This window comes from Poecilia reticulata, chromosome 12 (assembly GCF_904066995.2).
Source record: "Poecilia reticulata chromosome 12, P_reticulata-male-v2, whole genome shotgun sequence".
Classification (NCBI taxonomy): Eukaryota; Metazoa; Chordata; class Actinopteri; order Cyprinodontiformes; family Poeciliidae; genus Poecilia; species Poecilia reticulata.
In genome coordinates, this window is record NC_088841.1 from 7,288,137 (window position 1) to 7,311,857 (window position 23,721).

At 37.2% G+C, this 23,721-nt stretch overlaps 2 protein-coding genes and 1 long non-coding RNA gene across 14 annotated transcripts in view; 2 read left to right on the forward strand and 1 right to left on the reverse strand.

The window, feature by feature from the left end:
* tnpo1 (transportin 1) overlaps positions 1-4,029 on the forward strand; it is a 26,471-nt gene extending 22,442 nt beyond the window's left edge. Inside the window, exon 25 of the mRNA XM_008423535.3 lies at positions 50-4,029. The gene's annotated coding sequence lies outside the window, so the exon portion shown is untranslated. The remainder of the gene's footprint in view (positions 1-49) is intronic.
* LOC145554368 (uncharacterized) lies at positions 3,630-5,767 on the reverse strand. The gene is made up of 2 exons (XR_014090342.1): positions 5,516-5,767; positions 3,630-5,259 (listed from the first exon to the last, which is right to left on the reverse strand). It is a non-coding gene; the product is annotated as an uncharacterized LOC145554368 (long non-coding RNA).
* fcho2 (FCH and mu domain containing endocytic adaptor 2) overlaps positions 5,129-23,721 on the forward strand; it is a 56,218-nt gene continuing 37,625 nt past the window's right edge. For 11 of the 12 annotated variants that reach the window (XM_081613940.1, XM_081613944.1, XM_081613943.1 and 8 more), the window contains exons 1-4: positions 5,272-5,441; positions 18,197-18,288; positions 22,240-22,314; positions 22,389-22,530. In XM_081613940.1, the coding sequence (XP_081470066.1) occupies positions 5,409-5,441; positions 18,197-18,288; positions 22,240-22,314; positions 22,389-22,530 (342 nt within the window). In that variant the 5' untranslated portion in view covers positions 5,272-5,408. The other variant, XM_081613941.1, reaches the window with a different exon arrangement.

Consider the following 23,721-nt stretch of genomic DNA (forward strand, 5'->3'; position numbering starts at 1 on the left):
GTGGCGCAACGTTGGCCTAAAATTGAAACCACTGCCCTTCTCCACACAGGTCATTCACCATGGGAGACGAGACAGGGAACCATCCCAGGGAACATGTTACCCTCTGCAGGGGGGGTCCGGGGGTTGACCCCTCCCCAACCTGGAGGAAGGGGTGGGAGGGAGGTGGTAGTAGCTCCAGTTCTCAGTGCCCTTAAGCGCAAGCTGGGGAGGGGGAGACACTGGCAGTTCAACCTTATCATGGGAGAATCATTCATTTAATCACAATCACAAATAATAGAAATGATCAAGTTTTTCTTCTACTTTTTTTTTTCTCCTCTCCCCCAATTATTCTGCAGACATCTTGCTTTCAGGGCTACCGGAGGGTAATTTAGGGGGGGGCGGAACCCAATGAATCTTTAAGGTATTTGTTGAGGACAGATTCTGAGATTAATTAAACCAATTTTCGAGATACTTTATATTAAAGCAGCTAATGCTAACAGAGCATTTTGAAATCGGGGGGGAGGTTGGGGAAATGTACTTTCAGAGTGCTGCATATCATCCAAAGTAAGTAAGTAATAACTTACAGGTAACCTATTATTTCAACACTTTACGCAGGGCAGAGGCTCTTGACTTAAAATCACCAGGGAGCACAATTCAAGAGCAGCTTTTCTGGGATTAGGTAGCATGCTTATAATATTGTGGAAAGCTGTCAAACATTAGTGATGTGTGTTGACGGCTGTCGTTGCCATTCGATAAGGTTCTTCTTTGATCGTGTAATCTATATTTAAAGTACTTTCTGTTTCCTCTGCCAGAGAATTACAGCGGCCGTCTGTAACGTAGCATGACAGGGTTTTTACACGCTGGATTCAGATTGTGTCAAACCTTGGCTGTGATGTGACATTGGAGTGAGTCTCTGCTTTGTTATGTGGCGTGAATGTGACTTTTTTTTTTGTTTTAGAGAGAGAGAGCATATCGAATCTTTAAGATGCCTAAATTCGTTTTTTTTTTTATTGTCTGAAATTTTTGAAGGAAAACTGAAGTAGAGCATACAGGTCATCAGCCTTTGTGTGTCTTTTTTTTAATTTATCTTTTTAACCTCAGTGATACAAAAACATGTCTGTGAGTTTCGTGACTTTTGCAATCAGAACCACACATCTGCATACACACACACACTTCATCAGATCAGTGTTGAATATGTTGATTTCTCAGTGTATTGAAATTCTGTTGCTGGTTGTTTCGCTTCCTGTGCTTGGAAAAAAAAGCATGATCCTGAGGGTGGCTGTGTTACTGTGTCGGGTGGCTATCACTGTGGGGTACTTGGATGCTTTTCATCTCTTGCATGTTGGTGGCCCCTCGCGCGAAAACATTTGGTGGGAAGAGGGTTCTGCGGGAGGGAGGGGAGCTTCAATTCGACGTTTTAAGAAGTACATAGTGGACGATGTGTGTATTGCAATACTGGGACGTGTATTAACCTCGCGTATCGCAAACCAGAGCGCTCTCCCTGATCTTCCCCCCGCCCCGTTTACTGGATGTAGTTTTAAAATACTGTGAAGAATGTTTAATGTGTCTGCCTGTTCTGTGCTGTTATATATATTTTTAAGTGTCAAACTGTTAAAAGGTTACAGCCTGGATGTATTCCATGATGAGTTAGAGACATAGTTTTGTTTTTATTAATTTGTTCTTTTTTTTTTTTAAAACACCCAGCCAGGCATTTTTTTCCCTCTGCTGGCCAGAGTAATAACTGCAGTATTTAATTATTTGTAATGCACATATATAACAAAAAAATTTACTAAAAAGTACTTGGAAATAATGTAGCCAAACCCCTACTAAGGATTAATTATTGCTGCTGAAAAGTTTTCACCTAATGCAATAAGCATCTTGATGCAATTGGACTGCTAATGTAGCTTTGTACTTATAGGAATATAACCAGTTCCTTTCAAAAGTTTTCATACCCCTTTAAAATCTTTTTTTTACATTTTGACACACTACAGCCACAAATTGTGACTCAACTAAGAGTAGTAACTAATAGTAAAGTGCAAAAAAAAGATGTAAAGTTCATGAAGCGCATAAAAATTTAAATTCTAAAAAGTGTGGCATGCATTTGGATTCAGCCTCCAGCTTTACACATTTTAACCCATTTTCTACAAATTAGCTCAAACTCGCTCAGGCAGAATGGAGAGCTTCATCTTTTAACAGGAGTTTTTTGCAAACATTCCTAATTGGATTTGGCTCTGGAGGTTCACCGGTCCATTCTGACACAAGAACACGCTTTCAGACTAATCCATTCGATTGCGGCCCTGGCTGTATGTTTAGGTTGTCCTCAAAAGGTTCAGTTCCCAGATTTCTCCAATTAAGGTTTTGCCTAATCATTATTTACTTTGAAGATATCTGCAATTTAATTTGCACTTGTCAAATCTGAAAAAAAAAAAAAAAAAAACACGTTTAACATATCTCGAATTGTGGTGTCATCCAAGATGCATTTAATTAGAATCAGAACTACTTTGACTAGTGATGATTTAACTATTCACATCTAAAATATGTTTCAGATAGTCAGTAATTGATTGCAGAAACCTAGAATTAAAGCTTCCATGCAAAATTATTGGGGAACTTGACATCATTTGTACTAGTTATAATACAATTAGTTATATCTTAAATCTATCTCAATTTACTGATGCTCATAAAGCAACATCAGATATGTGGAATGTCATTTGTTGTGAAACTGATTTTGTATGAAATCAACCTGCCATACTGCGTTATGTTCACCCCATAACGTCACACAAAAAATCCATTGAAATTTGTGGTTATAGTCTGACACGGTGTCAAAAAGCTGAGCACTTTTGAAGGGAACTGTGGCTGGTTTCTTGTAGGTATCATTCAATGTTAAAAATTACAGGACGTAATAAATGCATCATGGAATACAGAGGCAAATACTTACGTGTGCGCGTGTATGTTCCCCCCCCCCCCCACATCATTCTTTTTGTTCAAAATGTTTCTTTTTTTTTTTTTTGTCTGGCACATTCCAGCTGTTTGGCACACAGAGAAGTGGCGTGATCACAGCTAGATGGGGTGTGTTCAGTCCTCGTATTCTTCCACTGAAAGATTGTGCGTCTGAGAAAAACAAAACAGATAAAAAAAAAACCAAACCCACACACACAAACGAACGCCCGTTGTTACTGTGCTGTCCTTCTGACTTGACCGCTGCTAAACATTGTAGTTGTGCATCACCACTTGAATATGTCTTTTCTAAGTGTAAACCTCAGGTTGCTTTTGTTCCAGTGTTTTTTTTTCCGTTTGTTTGTTTATAATTTCCTTAATGTGTACACCTTTTATGCAGCCCCCCGTAAACGTCCTGAAGAATAGTTAAAAAGCTTGATTTTCATGCAAGAAACAGATAAACGTGGATGTCAGATGTTAGCTGATCTGTTACTTGCAGCACTGTGAGCTGTCAAAGCTAGGGGTTAAAAAACAACAACATTTCAGCAACTATAACTTGCACATATTTCATCTATTTTTTTTGCCTAAAGTGATTGAACAGTGTAATCTCTACACAATGCCATAGGAGCAAACATTTGGGGATTTTGTTGATTTGCAATAGGTATTTAGCATAACTGTATTAAACAAAACCAGGGAGTTGAAAACCATAAAGAGAAAAAAAAAAAGTTTGCAAGTGCAAGTTTGACTTTCTACAAAGCTTTATTAAACGACCGCATTTTATAAAGTACCAACCAGTAGTTAGCGACGACTGTGCAAAGAGCTCCTGTATTCTGTAACTCGATTAGCCTTTAAACTTCAATAGTTAATCTGCCTTCACATTTTTTGCTATGAAAAGCAAAAACATCATTTTGATAGACTTGGTTTCATTTTTTTTAAAATAAGCTGCTGAATTAAGAAAAAAAAAGTAATACTTTTGGGGCCACCAAATATTTTGGATCATGCAAAGACTCTATATTGTACTGTAGTAATTTTGTAATATTTGTAAAATGATGTAGTGGGCGTGAATGATTACCATTGCTTGAATCTGTACATTGTTCCAATAAATTGTTTACATTATGATGGGCCTTTTGTCTCCTTCCTTTCAGACTCATCCAATTTCTAACATCTGAAATAAAACCTTGTGCTGCGATTAAGCTTTGGAGAAATTTGTCCAGAACCTTGAGAACTAACTTGAAACCAGAAAGGTGGTTAAATTAATCAGCTTAACCCAGAACCTGCTGTCACTGGACCCAGTTCAACTCTTCCCTTTAGGGTTTAAAGGCAAAATGTCACTTTTGCGTACTACACCTGAATGTTTTTAAAAACTAGTTTAATCAGAGAATCGACATCTATTAAAAAAATAAAACAAAACTGATTTTACACCCTGGAAGTGAATCCAGCATCTGAATAAAACAAAGATGAACTTTAAATCATTGCCAATGTTTCCTTTGTGTCCATTTTGTGGTGATACCTAACAACTTAGAGCTGACCACCCTGTCCCTGTATCATACACGTGTGTGTTTAGAGTACAATTACTGAAGCAGTATTTGTCTGGTCAGTGGAAAAGTACTTTTCAAATGTTTATATAAAACAAAACTGACATTTTTTAAGCTGCTATTTACTGAACACATCCTTATAATTAACTTACAAGAAGTTACTAGCAATACTTACTCATCAATAAATGTATTTTAGACGCTAGATCTCTGCTTGGCATCAAATGGCCCTAATGTAATGTTAAAAAAAAAACTTTTATAAAATTAAGTCAATTGCAAGTTATATCCAAGGTATTTGTGCTTTAAAAGTCAGCTCTTCCAATCTCCTGAAGACCTGGAGCCTTTGTGCTGCTATAATCTTTACGTATAATATTAACATTTTAAATACTTCTGTGTAATGTTTTAAAGGGAAATGTCGTCTTTTGCAAATTCCAAGATGAAGTAGACGTCTACAAAAAACACTACTTTTTTGCAGTAAAAAAAATTATCAAATGTACTGTCAACTTTTAAATATATACTATGCTTATCAAAAAATACTTTTTAAAATTTTTTCGGTTAAAACTATATATAAAAAATATATATATAACCAACAAAGGCTATTTATTTAGCCCTAGGAGGCGGCAATAAGCCGTTCGATTTCTTTTTTAAATGTATTTGTATGATTGAGGAATTTACGGAGGGCACCTGAATGCAGCATCCCAGCCAACCTCTGCCTGTGTCCTCATCAGCCGATGGTAGCGCTGTTTCGTCCCGGGTCTGGAGAAGGAACCGCTGGGGAAAGCAGCAGCGCAGCACCGCCTGGCGGAGGTGGAGTCTAAAGGTGGGGAGGGAGAAGAAAGGGGAGAGGAGGAAAACGGTGAAAGGCACATACAACAGAAACGGGGGGAGAACGGTGGATGATTTACGCTTTAAAATTTGCATTACAGCTACTTGAAGAGTTGCGGCGAAGAGGAACAGAACAAAATGATAACGCCTTACTTCCTAGAAAATTTCTGGGTAGGTGTTGTTTATTTTTTAATGCTGTTAACACCGGTGGTACACCTCATTATTCCCTTTCTGTCTATTCTGACCTTATTATTCAAGTCGTAGTCGTAGTCTTGAGGTTTCTAGGTTCTGTCCGGTGCCGACAGACTAGCCGGTCCTGAATTGCACAACCAGCATTAATGTTCTTTGGTAATTATTCTGTTTTTACCCCGGGGTTTGGGCCTCTGTGAACCTATCTAACTTGAGAGGATGAAGTATCCGCCCCTCTTTCCGGTAATTGGCTGCGTCTGGATTTCTTGGAATGTTTACGGTCAGTTCCAAGAATGCTATTGGACACGTCGGCTGCCAGTCACAGGCTCCTGTCGTACGCGTCATTTTCTTCCGTGAAGAAGTTTCCGTAAGAGGCCAGATGTTTAGCTTAGTTAGAATACCCCGAAAAAAATGTAAAATCTAAATATTTAAGTATATTTAAAAAGTAACCAAACATGTGTTGTAGATAAAAAAATAAACTGGTGTTGTTGCGCTTCTGTTTGTATTAAAATGTGTCTGTGCTGTCAAAGGTCATCCCAATGCTCATTAGAAATTCACATAGCTATGTCAGAGCAGCTCGTGTTGATTCTTTCATAACTTGCTTCAAATATTTACCTATTCACTGCGCCATGTTTGTACTGTTTGACGTCTTTGAATTCCTGAATTTGCTTAGTTTTTCAGCTTGAATTGTTATACACCATAGCAATTTATTTTGTTTAACTTGTCAGTTGCGTTGTTTGTAAAAACAAAGAATGATATATTTCCCCCAAATTTGACTGAAACCGTTAAAATGCCGTAGCGCAAGAAAAAAAAATATTGCTTGGCTTTAAAGGCATTTTAAATTGATGTCATGAAAGGACCCTTTATTGATCTAACCCCTTTTTGTTAATTACACATAATCAGTTTATTTTTGCTATGTATGTACATTAAAACATTGTTTTACCTATTTAGTTGATTTAAGATGTATCCCCCAATTCAGTCCTCATTTAAATCGCGCTTCATTTTTCTATACCAAATAATTCCTGCTCTGTCACTAGCAGGGATGAATAACAGACATTAAGTAATATTCTGGGTAGGGTTTATAAATTATATTACGTTATCACCATATATTCTGAACCCAGCCCCCTCCAACTGCAAATAAAAAGCTGTTTTTGAAGGCAACACACGGCTAGAAGTGTAACCACAAATGAGGCAATTGGATCAAAAGCACACCACAGCACACAGACTTGTAGAATAAACCAAGAATAAGGGCCGTGTTAAATAGCTGCTGAATCTCTCTATTAGGTCTCGGTAAGCTGTTGTGTTTTCAGACTCTCTGGATGATAGGTTCTAGATAACAGACAGTGTTTCCCCAAACATGGATTTTACACCGTTACGCAGTTTGATAACCCTGAGTGAAAAGCTAACTGTGAGACGGAAGCAACACGTGTTCCTACAGCTACAAGGATAATATATGATCATTTCAGTTATATTATCTGTGACAATTGTTCCTTTAGACTTTAGAAAAACTGATATCTTAACTGGTTATTATGTTCTTTTTAATGTAAAATTGGGAATTTAACCTCCTGATATTAGCTGATAGTTAGTCAGGTTATCTGCTCCGGTAGGTAGCCAACCTGCACTCAGCATGCAGCTCGTAATTTGCAGACTGATTTCTTCTTGGTTTTTGTGACCGGAAATATTTCCAAACAACCAAACTTATCTTTAAGTGAAGAGCTTAGCTTCTGCCTTGTTTATTTATTTTTTTTAATCGTATTGCTTCTTGTTTATTCACCTGTAGCGTAGCTCATGCTAATCTACAGTAATGTGTGGTGTCTTGGCTGGAAGCTGGTAAAATAAAGCCTTAACGTATTAGATTCCCCTAATTACATTTACCTGTGTGGTAACGGCTACAGAGAAGCCATCTCTTCTATGCCACGCTCCTTAAAAATGTAGCTATAAAGTTGGCGTAATCCTTTACAATTAGCTTTATTTTTTTTTGTCGTTTTTGCTCAAGCAGACTCCATAATTGCCTGAACGAGAAAAGAGGAGAGCAGAGACACTCCTGATTCATCAATCTGCCCTTTGTGCCCTGCAGCGCGACACAAGAGAATGCAGTGATGGCAACGATCAGCTGTGTGTTTAGCATGCAGGGCACACATACTTGGCATTAGGGGATGCATCCATTTCCCTTTTGACTTGACTACCAGTCTGCTTTCTGAGCAGACACATAAATCTGAAACGCTCTCTGTCTGAAACTTTTCAAAGCAGGTGAAAACTTGGAGAAGTGTCATCCCCCCGCTCCGCCTCCATCTTCTGCTCCTTATCTTTGATGGGTTTTTTTTCTAATTTGCAATCTTGCCATTCATCTCTGATGTCAAAATAAATCTCCTTATCAGCTTAAAAAAACAAGCTCTTTGAGGAAATAGGAACTAGAAGAGTTCCTAATTCAGTGTTTTTTTCTTTGTCAAAATTGCGGCACTCGGCTGGCCGCTGGCTGCAGAATTTCCGCTCACTGGATTCACTCGCAGACACAATCTCATTTCCCCTTTTTTTTTTTTTTTTGTCAGCGTTTAACCCAACTTCAGTTTGTGTGACATGTGTAGCCGCTGAAAGGTCTCCCTCCGTATGCGAACTGATGTGGCGGATTTGTAGTTTCTGTCCTGAAACTATGTATTCATGTCTGGTTTGCTTGCAGCCTGTCATGGGAAAATAAGATGGAAGTGTGATAAGCAAACAGAGCTGATTCAGCCAACAGGATGGCCTTTTCTTCCCTGGAGCCTGCATATGTGTGGTCGCTTGGGTTCAAACAGGATTCACTTTGCCTTGAAGTTACATCCACTCTTGAAGTTCTTTTATGTACATAATTAAGCTTCAGTTGTTTTGTTTGGAATGCTAGCAAAGTTGTAAACATTTTTGATTTTCTTTTGTTTCCTTTGGCTCTCAGTTCAGTTGAAGGAGTCACCAAAAAACCTGTTTTGTAATGAATCGGGCAGACATGTTCTCAGTCACACTGTTTTGTGCGAAGTCAACCTGATTCTGATGGGAAGAGTTCATAATATTCTCTTTTACTGCTTGATTATTGTTGCAAAACAAGATTATTGTTATTATTTTTTTAAATCTTAGCATATTGTGACTGCTGAGCTTGCATGAGAATCTCATACCATAACCTTTAGTGAAGATATCACAAGTACACACTATTGCCTTATTAAATAGGATTTCACAATATTAGGAACTCATTGTGATAATGATATAATAAATAAGCTAATAAGTAAACTGTGTTATTGTTTTTCTACTTCTGTTTCCTAGAACACATAGACACCATATAGTAGTAGTACATCCTGGAAATAAAAGTTTAGGTTTTTATTTTTATCTCAAAAACAAGTATTTATTGATTCATATTCATATTTTTTTAGCAATTATTTTATTTATTTCGGTCATTTCTAACCTATCCATACACAAGTAAAAAAAAACAACAAAAAACTAAAAACCTACAATTCTGAAATTAAACAAAAAAACTGAAATTGCCAAAACTAAGTTGACATTTCTTTATGACTTCAACATATACCATACTACAACTAATATCACCAAGTATATCACAGACACAGAGGACTTCCGTGCATGGCCCTTTAATAAGCTAACGTACTGCAGTTCAAGCAGTTCCTTGCAATATGCATATTGTGTACACAGGAATTGGAATAACAGATTATGCAGCCCTTGTATTGTCACAACATCATATTATTGTTACAATAATGTAACTATTTGTTTAACTAGTAGTAGCACCACAACAATCATCAAATCCTGCTGGATTGGTGACCTGAAATGAGAACACCCAGATTAGAGTTCTGACATCTTAGGCAGCAATAAAGGAAACCTCTGATGCATGGTTCTATTCGGAGTTGAAGTCCTGCAGAGTCTGTAATAGGAAGCAATACAGAGGGTTTGCCTAAAATTGCGCTACCTTCTCCAATGTATTCCATTGTCAAGGCAAGGGTTGAATTGAGTTGCCTTTATCTACCTGAAGAACATCTGGGTGCCCAGAAAGCTGACCTTGACCATGTAGATCTGACTGTTAAACTCCATTGGGGAGTCATGCTGCTGTATGGGGCTGAAACCTGGAGGACAAACAAACCCTCACATGGAAAAACGCAGTCATTCCTCAACAACTGTCAGGATTTTCCCCATTCGCCGGCCAACCTATTTGTAACCTCAACCTATGGGAAAGAACCTTCCAACTCTCATTAGAAGCAGAAATCAGTAAAAAAAAGATGTCGCCAGGTAAGGCACTCTCCTCGAAAACTGCCAATCGACATCAGGCAGGACCTCAGGTGGAACCCAAAAGGCAGGCGAAGGAGAGACCATCCAACAAAACGCGTGACGATAAGACCATAAGAAAGAAGATGATCTACATCTGGAGCCAACGAGAAAGAAGAGCCCAGGACAGAAATCTCTGGAGATCTACCTTTGGCGTCCCGTAGCCTGAGCGAAGGGCAAAATCAAAAACTGAAAACTCTACAAAGTCATAATGCCACACTAACAAATGAATTAGTTTTACAACATCTGTAGTCTGTTATTTCCCTTTGGTATTTCAGCATGGTTCTGGTATGTGGGTATGTTTAAAAAAAAAAAGATGTGATGTGGTAGTTAGCCGCAGTTGTCAATCAGCATAACTTTTAATGTTGTTTCCTGTTGTGTGCAGCATATTTAGCAGCACTAAGAGAAGGAACAATCATGTCTGGCTTTGACTAAGCGTTCATGTAATAGCAGCAGTCGATTTTCGCAATCAAGAGGGATGTGGATGAGCAACAAAAGGAAAGGTGGTAGATGTTTCTGTTGTGCATAAGAAGTAGAAACCCATGAATTTACATTCATAAGGTGCAACTGCGATTAAAGAGAAAGTTAAATAAATTATGTTAGGCATTTTCACAACTAAAGGGAAGTGATGTGTGGATTGCTATTAAAACTTACAGTGAATTTCAGTGATGCAAGCAGCAGCTGCATATTTTAAAGCCTCAATTGATATATATTTCTTTCTTTCAGAGGGAGTTCTGGCACCTTCCACTCGAACTGCCAGATTAGCTGCTAGGTGTGCATTCTGAGAAAGCAATGCAAAGAATTAGCTAATAGCATTTTCTTTTTCGCCCGTTTACGAGCAGTTTTGGCAGCAATGGCTGATCATTTCCTGGAAATAAGGAACACAAATGCAAAGGAAAAACCACGACTTTTAGAGTTGTGAGTTTGACCGTATTGTGATGGGTCTGAATTCCTTAACACAAGTTTGCAGACATACTTATTTTCCACTGCTTTCACCCAGGGCAGGGAGGACGGCATGCCATCTATGCCTCTTTTGTGTTTTTCTCCTTCTGGTTTTCTTGTTTGCCGAAGGAAACCATGCGCTCAAAGCCTCCCAGAGGGCACTTACCCTCCTTATAATTCATTTTGCACCGGTGCGTGATAATTGCTACAGTAAAGTCGTATGCCAACTTTCCATCCAACCATATACAGACGAGTTCTCCTTTTTCCAGCCTCCATACCGAATGTCTTGGAATGCTTATATAAATTGCAGAACGCCTTCGCCGACTCTCCGGTTTTAATTTGTCTTAGTCGTCCGTCTTGGGTTGTCGGGAGGGAGCAGGTAGCAGTGAGATAATAAGGCCTCTCTCCATGCCATGTCTTGCATTACAGCCTGTGAGGCAATAAACACTCGATTCCCCGCTCACAGGATATTACAGCTGGTGTGGAGCCCTAACAGAAGAGAAGGGGAGTGGATGCCTGTCCTCCTTCTGCCCAGCAGATGTGAGATGATAAGTAGGCAACAATGTGGTTTTGTCTCTTTTCCTACCAGGTGGTATTTGAGATTATATGGTGTCTGTTTTTTTTCCTTTTTTTTTTTTTTTTTTTTTAATGCTTAGGTGGACTCCAGAATGAAAATATCATGTGCGCATACAGACCAGCATTGCAAAAGCAACATGTGGTTTTGTTTTGCAATGTAACATTCAGTTTGCAAAATGCTATTTGTTGATATACCTTCTCCTCTCTGGGGTTGTGTTCATTGAAGTCATTCAACTGACTCAAAAGTAGAGATGCACCGATTCGATATTAATATCAGTACCAATCCCAATATGGAAAAATATAATTTAGATTGGATATCGGTGACAATGTGCCAGATCTATAAGGGCAGATCTATTCAGTCTAATTCTATGCTTTGTACTTTGAGTGACATCATGCTTTATTTATTTTACATTATTTTTAGAATTCCTAATTGGACTTTCTGAGCCATTTGGAAGAACTTTTGTTGCAGTTTTTTTTTTTTTTTTACACATTTGACCAAAGTAGTAAACCTATTATTTTTGTCAGTTTCAGTTTCTGTGCTATTTATTTTTACATTGGCTGTTATACTCCTAAATTGGTCTGACTGAACAAATTAAATTTGTGTTGTTACATTTTTAATTCAGTACATTTATGTAAAAAAAAAAAGTTTTAAGTCAATTCAAAACACCTTTTCTGTATCGGATCAAAATCGGCTCATATCAGACCTCAGCTATCTGTATTGATATCGGAAGTGAAAAAGTATTGTTTTGCGGTTGTTGTCTTTAATAATATTTCATATGCACATTTTGGATAGTCTGTGGCTTACATATCATATTTGTTTTCGAAAAATAATTGCTTTATTTGCACTATTCTTTATTTTCTGAGATCATTAGTCTGTAGAGCTATGGGATATTTTTAATCGTAATCACAGGTGGACTATCACCATATGCAATATTATAATGAAAAGGAATGTTTGAATACATCGTGTGGTAGGTTGTTATATTTCAAGTACATTACATTCACAGCCAGCTGGACGTTCATTTCCATTGATACACATACAACGTATTATTTGCAATTCTAGGGTTGGAAAATGGCGAGTGTCATCATGACAAAAAAAATAAAAATGTAGAGGACAATGTGGTTTAATTGCAAAAAGTGTCATCATCATTTCAGTATTTCACAAAAATTATCACAATTCTCTGGTATCCCAGTATCATTCAACTTTTATCAGCATAATCTGGTTCAAATGATTAATAGAAATAAAACATCATGTCAGAAATAATTCAGAAATAAAGTAAATTAGACATGATTGATGCAATGTTATGATTGTCTTCATAAATACATAACTTACAATAAATAACAGCAATTAATCATGTAGGTACAACATGGCTGGTTTGCGGGTATGAAATATGGAACAATGTTGCCACAAAATGTCAAAAGCTAGGAACTTGGTAGGAATATGAACAAGCTGAAGGAACAAGTTCTTTTATGGAGAACTCTGCAGGATTTGCAATTAAAAAAAAAAGAACTTTACTTTTCTGAAAACTAAAACACTAGGTGGAAATGGGGAAAAAAAATAAAACATTAAATGCATTTTTCAGAAATCATCCCACTATTCGGAAACACTTGCCCCGGCAGGTTCTTGCCAAAGGATCCGGTTTAAGCCTTTGAGTTTGTTGCTGTGCGTTAAAACTCTGGTTTTAAATCTAAGGCAAACTGTGTTTTTCTTTCCTTCCTCTGTCAACAAGCCTTTCCTTCTTTCTTTTACGTGCGTGTGAGACCCATAACTTCCAAGCCAAAACAGCTGTGCACGTCCCAATGTGATGCAGGCTGACTAGCTGCAGAACTATTACCTACAGTTTTGGAAGACATAAAACCTCTGACGACACTGAGCGTCCTGCAGTCTCCCTAAGAGCAAACATATTGCAGGATCCTGGCCACAGACAGGATTAGAATAGACTGTGACTGAGCTTCTGTCTTTGGTGGTAATGGCTTGGCCTGCGCGTTGCACATCTGTCTCAGCCGCAAAAAGGAGCTGTTGCCCCAACAAACCCCGGCCGACATGTCGCATGGTGTAGCGTATCCTTTGTTTTGGAATGTGTAAAAGGTTCGTTTTTCCAAGCATCGTAAGCATTTCTCATAGTCAGAACAAGTTCCCAGTATGAGGTGGTTCATCAGTAAGGTCTTCTTTCTGTGTAAAGTTATGCCTATGTAAAGTTATACGTGCTTCTTCAGTTCTTGTTGGTTTGGCATAACCTGTTTCCCCATTAACAAGGTTACAGTTCGCGGGCATTAGGGATTATAGTCACTCGAGATTAGCTAAAATACATGAATGCTTGGGACCAAACTATACCTGATTATAAATGGCTATTTCAAAACTTCAAACACCTTGTATACCTCAGTATGCACAATGGAAAGCATCTAAGCAAACTAACTTCGACAGACTTCCTTCTTTCTATTTTTGTAGGTACAGCCAGTAGTCAGCGTCAAGTAAAATAAATGATGCTCAAGAAGCTTTGTTCTCAGGTATTTCACCAGCCAGCCAAGCTGCATTTTCTTTCGAATATCCTCTACGAAAAAATCTGCGAGAACAGGCGGATTTTTTTTACAAATATTTTGTAGTTACAGAAAATAGGTAAATATTGTAAAAGGTTCACTTTCACTACATACAAATGTTTTGTTTGTTTTTTAAGTGCTGTTTGAAAACTACCAACATTTCTTTCTTTTTTTTTTGCCAAAGTCATCGTATTGTTACTTTTGATGAGGTTGCCAGAATAAGTGTCCCTTCGCTGTACAAGAGCAAAGCAGTGCTGCCACTGTCAGCTGGCTGAAAGTATGAGGTTGCGTCATTTTGTTGATGCTCGCAGACACATTCTGCTGTTTGGAAACGTTGGAAGCTGAAGTAAAAAGTAAAACTACAAGCAACGTGAAGGACAGTTTTGTTTACAGAGACTTCCTACTTCACTTAGTTGTTGTTTCTGTCGTTTTTGTTTATTTATTTTGGATATTTAAAATGTCTTCCAGTACCAGTGGAAGACATTCACTAAAATTGAAAGTTTGCAAGAATGTGTTCTTGCATTATTATTATTATTATGCAGTTACCATTATATTACTGGAATATGGTTCCAAAACAAACATATTTTTGTTTATCGCAATAACTTATGGAACAATTTATCGTTCATCAAAATTTGTTATTGTGACAGGCCTATTTTAGAATCAAAATAGCAAAGAATAAATGTTTAAACATTATTATAAATGTAAGAATCAGTCACATTTTTTAGCTCAAATAGAAATGATTGATCCTTTTCTGGTTTTAAATGGTTCTATAATACATATTTTTTTCTGTAAATATTGTGTTTTGACTAAAGGCTATCATTGAGCATAAACCTTCTACTGGCCCATACATGTTGTAGATATAATGCAGTCTTACTTTCATCTTATATATGTGCTATTTTTTGAAATAACCTGTGTGTTTTTGGTTCGCTCAGGGTAAAGGTGTGACATCGTCAGGTCATGTATTTTAATCTGTCTCAGTTTTGTAGCTTGGAAGGGGAAAAGGCAAAAACGCCCCGAGCGGTTTCCTTTGTTTGTTTTTATTTCTCTTTTGTGTACGGCGCATTGATATCAAGCTCTACAAGAACGGACTCGTTGCGGACAGAATGGTCTTTCTTCCTGTTTCTGTTCTGCTCTTGTGTGTTTTCACTGGCTGTCGTCACTTCCCTGTTTTGTCGGTCCACTGGCCAGCTCTCCATGTTCTTCTCACTGTGCTGCCTTTTACTTTAGTCTATAAAGCGTACCGCTTGTGTGAGAAACCGTGTCGCAGTCTGTCTTGTTGAGTTGAGTTGCTACGTATGTGGTTATAGTTAGACTTCTAAAGTGGTTTTAATAGTTTTATTACTGCAACAGGAAGCGTGTGTCAGTGGATCTGCTTGGTGGTCTAAAACGCCAGACCGTTGAGCTGAAACCCACAACTGCATGCTTTTCGTTTCAACCGCTGTTTGCTCTGCAAATATACCGTAGTTCTGTTTGATATAGCACCAGGCCTTTAGACAGAAACTTTCTCTTGAACTTTCACCTTTGCCTGCGCTGAAAAACCACTTTAATGTCGCAGGAAATCTGCTGACGGTGGATCCGGCACAGGAATTAGGAAATATCCATGGAAGCCACTGGGGGTTGAGTGTCACTTTTGTTTTAACGTTAAGGGTCAGTGTGTTTTCTTACTACTGATCTGAAAGCAAATGCAGATGCATTATTAAGGATTTTTTTTTCTTTCTGGGACACAGTGGAAATTTAGGCACTGATTTTGGTGATGGATGTTCCAAGTTTAACCAAAACAAACAAAATGAGGATATTTGCTTGTGGTTGTTTTTTTATTATTTTTTTTTTTTATGAGAAGACACAGGGGGACTTTTCATGAAAGTGTCCAATAAATATTGCCATGTAAAAGTTCAGAGCAGTTGCTAAAGCAGAATAAGGTTTCATGATGATAGCTATTCTGCAAACCAGTTGAGTTTTTCCTATAAATCCATAATTAAGTCACAGTAATATTTATTTCACTAAAAAAAAAGGTTTTCACTTGAGTGGCATTCGTTTTCTTTTTCTCCTGACCGTATCAGACGTGTTGGTGTCATCATGCTGATAGAAGAGACTAATATAAATCGGATTTGATGGCATAATTATTGTTCAATGGAGGGATCTTCTTCACTGATACATTCGTAGATTTAATAACTTGCAGGCTTGAAAACTATAAATTCATCACACTTATAATGTGCGGGTTAATTGCGACACATTAGAATATCATCGAAACCGTAATTTATTTGAGAAATTGAGAAAGTGAAACCCAAATATAGACTCATTTGCGTAGAGAATTATAGTTTTCAACCCGTTATTTGTCTTGTGTGTGGCTTCTAGCCAATGGAAAACCAAAATGTACCTTTTTTAGAAAATTAGTTTGTTGTTTTCTATTGGATCAAAAATATCCAATAGAAATCCATTGGGTAATGGACAAATTGTGCCTCACAAAGTCATGGGGTATCGTGTCGACTTAGCAGTTTTCCGACAGACAGTCACCCACGCTCTCCTGAAAGAGGCGAAACCACAAAAGATCATTGATAGCTTTTTTTTTTCTTTTCTTTTCTTTTTTTAGCTAAATTCAAACTTTCAATCAAAGATTTAACGGAAGGAAAAAATGTGATAGAAACAGGTGCATTGAAGAGTTTGTTGAACATTTACAAGGCATAGACTGCAGCTTTAAGAGTCAGTGCAGACATGCATGTCTAAACAGTGTTGCCTGCATGGCAGAAGTTGTATGGAAAATAGGTTGTGGTGCAATAATTTTGATGTTTTTTTTAAGATTACTTTGTGATTAAAAAAAGTAAGGTAACACTATTTGAAGAGGTATGCATAAGACTGGCATGACACTGTCATAAACATGACATGACACTGTCATGAACATAAAGGAGTCTTTATGAATGTTAATGACAGTTGTCATGAAGTGTCATTTGGTAAATAATGACACTTTTAATGCAAAGTTGCTCTAAAAGTTGCATTGAAAGTCCATTAAAAATGCTAACTTTGCATTAAATTAGCATAATTTACAAAATCATGCAAAGTTGGGACTTTTAATGCAACTTTTAGAGCAACTTTGCATTAAAAGTGTCATTATTTACCAAATGACACTTCATGACAACTGTCATTAACATTCATAAAGTCTTCTTCATGTTCATGACAGGTGTTATGTTATGTTTATGACAGTGTCATCTATGTCTTATGCACACCCTTTCAAATAAAGTGTTACCAAAAATAATTGCACAAACCTATATAAAACATTACTCATTTAACAGGTGGCTCAATATTTTGTGATCTGACAGGACGACGGGTAATTGTGTGAGTTCGGGGAAACCACCGTCCACAAACATCTAAAATCCAAGAACATTTAATGCCGCTTCTAAAAACGCTTATAACTGACTCCAATATGCATGAATACACATAGTGGAAACAGTCTTGGCACAAATGTAGAAGCTGACATCTACAGTCTTTGTTACCTTCGCTCTTGGTGGGGCAGCCAATCAGAGCCAAGAAAAATGATGGCGCTTCTGGATTGGCTGCGTTGCAAATGGCAGGCAATAGCATGTTGAGTAGAATTACAACGATGTATTTTAGCTTCTCGACTTGCCTTTTCTTTAGAATATTTTGGATATGAAAAATAAAATCTGCAAGTAGATGATTTTTAAACAAATAGTTTTAGATTTATGTTCCTCAGAAAAATAGGTGGAGGTCCACTTTTTATTTATTTATTTATTTTACCTATCTTGCACTAAAAGATAATATCTCAGGCACTATTAACATAGTTAACAAACAATAGAGACATAAAAATACACTTGGAAAAGATGAAAGAAAGTAAACTAAAAATAAATAGAAATAGAAAAATAAACATGAAAACATATTGATGCATAGTAAACAGATGAATACAAGTAAAACACATCTATTGATAAAACATAAAATAAGGGCAAAGTGCAGTGCAATGCAGTCAGATGGCAAATGAGCTGCAAAATTCAACTAATATCCAGTCTGCATTTTAAAAAAAGCTTCTCATTTAAGCACCAAACATTTTTTTAAATCTATAATTCACTCTTTAAAGCAGCAGTGCAATGGGACACCGTTGCCCAGTGAACGGATACGACAAACACTCTCACATCTCAGGTGGCCTTAGACCAATACGCTGCTGTCTGTCTTAGCTTAAAAGTCTCAAACATGGCTAAGGTGAGCATGATCGACCAGAAGGTTCTGCAGACGCAGCTGCAGTCGATGCAGACAGAGGAAAACCTGTTCATGGTAATGTCTGATCTGTGAACTGGTTTGGAACTATTTGTTCCACTTTATTTTCATTTTCACAGCTTGATTTGTCTATTTGTGTGTGTCTGTGTGTGTGTGTGTTTGAAATGCAGGGAGAAAAGAACAATGGCTTTGATGTGCTGTACCACAACATGAAGCACGGGCAGATTTCCTCCAAGGAGCTGACGGACTTCATCAGAGAAAGGTGAGTCTGAAGAGGCGGCGACGCGAGTACGCCGACACCAGCAGGCCGTGTTGCGCGCAGCATGTCTGTCTTGTTTATGCTGGTTTAAATCTGGGACAGCCTTAACAGCATTTCCTGTCCTTCGTGTTGCTCCTCTAACAGCAGCCAGTCCTCGGCTGAAAGCGTTAATCGTTTCGTTACGTTTGCACATCTACACGCAGCGTGGATATGATGCAGACTTCGCCTCCGTGGGAGCCCACCTCCGACCTGGCACCGGCAGTTTCTGCTTTCCCACAACAGCGTAATGATAGGTTGTCTTTAAAACCCGGATTCTCTCTGCCGTGTGAAAGGTGTGCGCTCAGAAAGTGTCACATGACACCAGGTCTACCGCTGGAATCCGACAGGAAATTCTTCCGTCTGTCGGTTGCAGAGGAGTGAGTCATCCCGACTCTTTGTTGGACCCTGGGGAATGTCATGTGCCTCACTGAGATGACTGAGCAAGTATTGACACAAAATGACAGGATTCCTGTTAGGGCTGCAAGTTCTGATTACTTGTTGATTAATATATTGATTATTGCGATGATTAATTGGATAAAAAAAATTGGCACATTCTGCTCATTTGTCATTTCAGCCTTTTTTTTTTATAGAATATTATAAATACATTAAGAAATGCAAATAATTCGATCCCTTCTAGGGCTGCACCGATCCACTTTGTTTCACTTCTGATACCGATATGAGTATCTGAGCTTTAGTACAGATTCAGAAAAACAGTGCTGAATTGACTTTAAATGTTTCTTCTTCTTCTTTTTTTTAATACAGACATAAATTTACAGAATTATACATTTATTTGATAATTCTGCACTGGTCCAGCACACTTAAATACACCAGTAACTTTGCAAAACTTAGTCAAACATGTAAAAACTTTGATTCTTTCAATCAGTCCAATTAGGAGAAATAAAAGAAACTGAAACTGACAAAAGCAAACTGCAGCAAACTTTCATTCAAAAAAGTACAATTAGGAATTTATTAATATAATGTAAAAGAAACAACAAAGCAGAGCACAAAGCATAGAGTTAGACTTAATAGATCTGCCCTAAGGATCAGTCACATTGTAACTGATATACAATCTAGGACTTGTTTCAAGAGTCGGACCATACAGATCATTTGTAGCAAAGGACGCATTTGCATTCTGCAGTGTTTAGTTTTTATGAATGAAATGATAAAACTAAATAAAACCAGAGTTTGCAAATTCCTACTACTACTTCATTTAGTGCCTTATTCTTCCAATCCATGAGCAAATACAAGAAATTGATTTTTTTTTTAAATAGAGCTGCTCTGAGTTTACTCACAGTGCCAAGAAAAGGAGCTTCAAGCCACACTCTTCAATACAGATTGGTTTGTTGTGTCAGGATTTTTGGTACTTGTACTGTTTTAGAATTTCACGGTGAGTATTTTGTGTCAAGGATGCCATAAAAACTGCATGTAAAATAAATAAATAATACATAATACATAAAATAAATACAGAAATTTAAGTCTGGAAAAGTTTGGAATTGTTCTGTTTTTTCTTACATTAAATTTGTAGCAAGTTTGTAGCAAGTTTTGTACAGAATTTAGCCTTCTTTCAATCACATTGCTTGCTTGTCAGTCAGTAGCTTTACTTTGCTTGTCAGTCAGTAGCTTTACACCTTCAAAAACGGCACTACTGCTCCCTCTAGTGGTGAGCACACCACACCAGTACCCCCAGCATCTTTAGATCTTTTTTTGCGATTCCTCGTACGCTGAAGAACTGAAAAGATCGAACTGAACAGCCCTCATTCACATCTGTTCTAATCTTGGAGATGAAAGGACTGCTTTCTATCGTGAGGCGACTTCGTCATGATTTACCAGGAGTCTCCAGTTGAATAAGAGAGACGATTTGTTATTCAAATCCTATTGCAGTATTTACATGTTGGCTTTTTTTTAATGACTTTTAGATGTTTGTTAAATAAGGTGAGTTTAAGGTTCCTCCTTATTTATTGGTTTCCATAGTAAAAATGTGTAAAAAGCCTTAAAATAAATCTTCTATCATCTAGATCTGCACAATATATCGCAAATATATTGTCATCACCATGTCAGTGTGTGTAATATTCATACAGCAATGGACTATTTGGAGTTCAGTAATTGTTGGCTAATATATTCCAGGTGTTATGAACCTGAATTTTAAATAGTCATCACAATATTTACTAGGACTGGGCGATTTGGCTTGAAAAATCTAATCTAGATTGGATTTCCAATTTTAATGTTTTTTTTATTTATTTATTTATTTTAATACTTACAAATGACAGAAAATATAAAATAAATAAATCCTCCCTTCAATGAATTGTATGGCTGGGTATAAGGCCCTGGTTTAATTACAAGAGTATAGTTTTATCAGAAGAATGTGTTAAAATTACAAGAAAAAAGTCATTTTAATGAGAAAAAGGCTTGAATTATTAATGTTTTGCTATTGTTTGTGTTGGGAGTTTTCATTAAATCCCGACTCAATTCTCCTAATTTTATGACTTTATTCTGGTAATATCCAGACTTTATTCTCACAGTGTTTAAATTGTGTAACATTATTACTGCATTATCGCAAAAAAAAAAAAAAAAAAGAAAAGAAAATCTTAGCCTGACCCTTATATTTTGTCGTAGAGTTGACCTCAATTCAAAGTCCAGGTAAACAGAAGCTGTAAAACAACACTTGTCACACAAGATGGCAGCCTTGTGTGCGCTGACTTCACTCTGAACTAGGGAAAGACAAGGAATGCATTGGTGGAAAAATAATAATAATTAAAAATAAATAAAACAGATTTTCCAAAAGGGAAATCTTCAAAAAACAAAAAATTTGACTAATCTTTAAAATGTATTAATCCTCCATAATAATATTATCGCCATTCTACCCACTGGTATCAAGTCAGTTTTGAGTAGTTTGTGTAGCATATTTTAAAAGACTTTAGACAAGTTTGCACTTTATCCTTCATCCTTTTTTTAAATTTTATAAATAGTGTGTTAGTTTTGTTCTAGTCCCATTCCAACGCGTTGAGACGCGTATCCGTAACGTGACGACACTCAGCACTGTATCTCTGTCTCGGTGCATCTTCTGCAAAGGCTTTTGTCGTTGCTGCTTGAATGGTGCGTACGGGCCGAGTGTCTGAGTTCACGCTCGGTCGACCCGTTTCCCCCTGAACGACCTTGACTGCCGAGACAAGATGGCTGGACGAGATGTATAATTCAGACTTTTTCTGCGATGCTGCAGCAGATTATATAATTTTTTTTCCCTCTCTCTTCTTGTCGCATTGTTGTAAAGGAAATAAAAAGAAAAGCGTGTGAGGGGCGGGGCAAAATAAAGAATAAATAAATTGACTAAAGGGACTCGTATGCATCTAAAAAGTAAACTTTTTTTTTTTTTTTTAAACAGCAACATTTAATTTATGTGCTTAGAAATATCATTTGTTCAAACTAAGCTGGGAAAATACAAATGAATGTCAATTAAATTATGAAACGTATGGTAAAATTTTCTCTTTTTTTACATTAATTGAAACCACTTATTTGTCAATGTCAAGTTTATTTATAAAGCACTTTAAAAACAGGTATAAAACGGCACCAAATGCTGTACAAAAAGAAATTACTAAAATATATATATTTATGTATAATGTTAAAATAATAAGAGTGATAATAAGTAAACAAAACAAAATAATCAAAAAAAACATCACAGCAGTATTGATCAGTTTTGTATGCATGTTTTTTATAAATAAAGGATATTGTAGATTTATATTCATCTTCGACAAAAGGTTTAGGAACAGATTTGCCTATTTTGTACTCAGTCAAAACCTGAACTTTAGTCACATTTCAGTTAAATGAATTAATTGTTAACCGTACTTACTCATGTAATGGATAACAATATATAATACTCTGTGTATTTTAGTCATTCTATCACGTCTCTTCTCCCTGCAGGAGTGTCATTGAAGAGGCCTACGCCAGGTCCATGACCAAACTCGCCAAGTCAGCTGGTAACTTCTCTCAGCTGGGGTGAGTTTATCCGTTCCCTTAAAAAAAACCAAAAAAACATTAATAACAAGAGTCTTACTCAATCTGTTCGACAGGACCTTTGCACCAATGTGGGATATCTTCAAAAGCTCAACGGAGAAACTGGCCACCTGTCACATGGAGCTAGTGAAGAAGCTGCAGGAACTTATAAAAGAAGTGCAGAGATACGTGGAAGAACAGGCCAAAGCTCATAAGAAGGTAAAGACACTGAAGATTTGAGTTAATTGTTTCCTTTTTATGACGGCATCGAGCGGTTTTCATGTGCTACCGTGGATATAGAGTTTTGAATTGTTACGTTATTTTAGTTGTATAAAATCCTTTTCTCTATGATGAACGGTTTAATTTTGTTTCTATGGTTACCTATTTATCCCTTAAGGGCTCATTTCTTCAACAAGGACCTAAACTTGCAGTTTGTTTAAATGTGTGTATTTAACTGAAACCCTGTCCTTGGCAGAAAACGTTCTGTTCTTATATTTCAACACTATTGTGTCTTCTTTCTATTCTGGAAGACGTAAACTAGAGCGCTTCCTTGATTAAAACGGGGTGATTTTATGGCACCTTGACGTTTTTATTTACATGGATTTCTCTTGTTCCTGTCATTTTCTGCTCCAACTTGAGGTTTTTAAAGCTTTTGTGTGGAAACGCACTGCAGCCCCCTGCCGGAGAATCCGGTGACGCTTTCTTCCTCCAAACGCTTGTGTAGTTTTATGGCTTTTTATTTTGCACCGCCATTCTGCGTATAAAGTAAAACCGTTCAGATACGGAGTTGTATACGTTTCAAAGTGGTCTGTAGGTTTCATTACTTCCTCCTGTGCCTGGCTAAGGGTCTGCTTCACATGTGAGAGAATTAACAGAGGAGCTGGGAGAGGATTTTACAGGATTCCTACTCAGACAGGAAAAAATCTGGAGCTTGATTATTCATGCCAAAATCCATTCATTCATTTGTCCATCTCCTATTTTTATTTTTTATTATTTATACTTTAAAATTGGTGCTGTCAGTCGATTAAAAAATGTAATCCGATTAATCACTATGCTTAACTTTGTAAGCTTGAAATATAAATATGCAGACATTTATGCAAGGTCTCCAACCAATTGAAATGCAGGCAATTATTTATTTATTTTTATTTTTTAGCAGAAAGCAGATGTTGTCTCTCAGTACTAAACTGCAACTGAGGGAAACTTACTCCATTAGACATGCATACTAATAGTAACAAATTTGTTCTGGGAACAATTAACAGATAAGATATATTTTATTTTCTAGTTCCTGTGGGCCCCCTTCCCAAATGCCCGCCCCACATTGGCCCAGGGCGGCCATTTGCCCGCCCTGGGCCAATGCCCATATGTCCCATAGCAAAAACCGTCACTGTATGCACTTTTGCTAAAAAAATG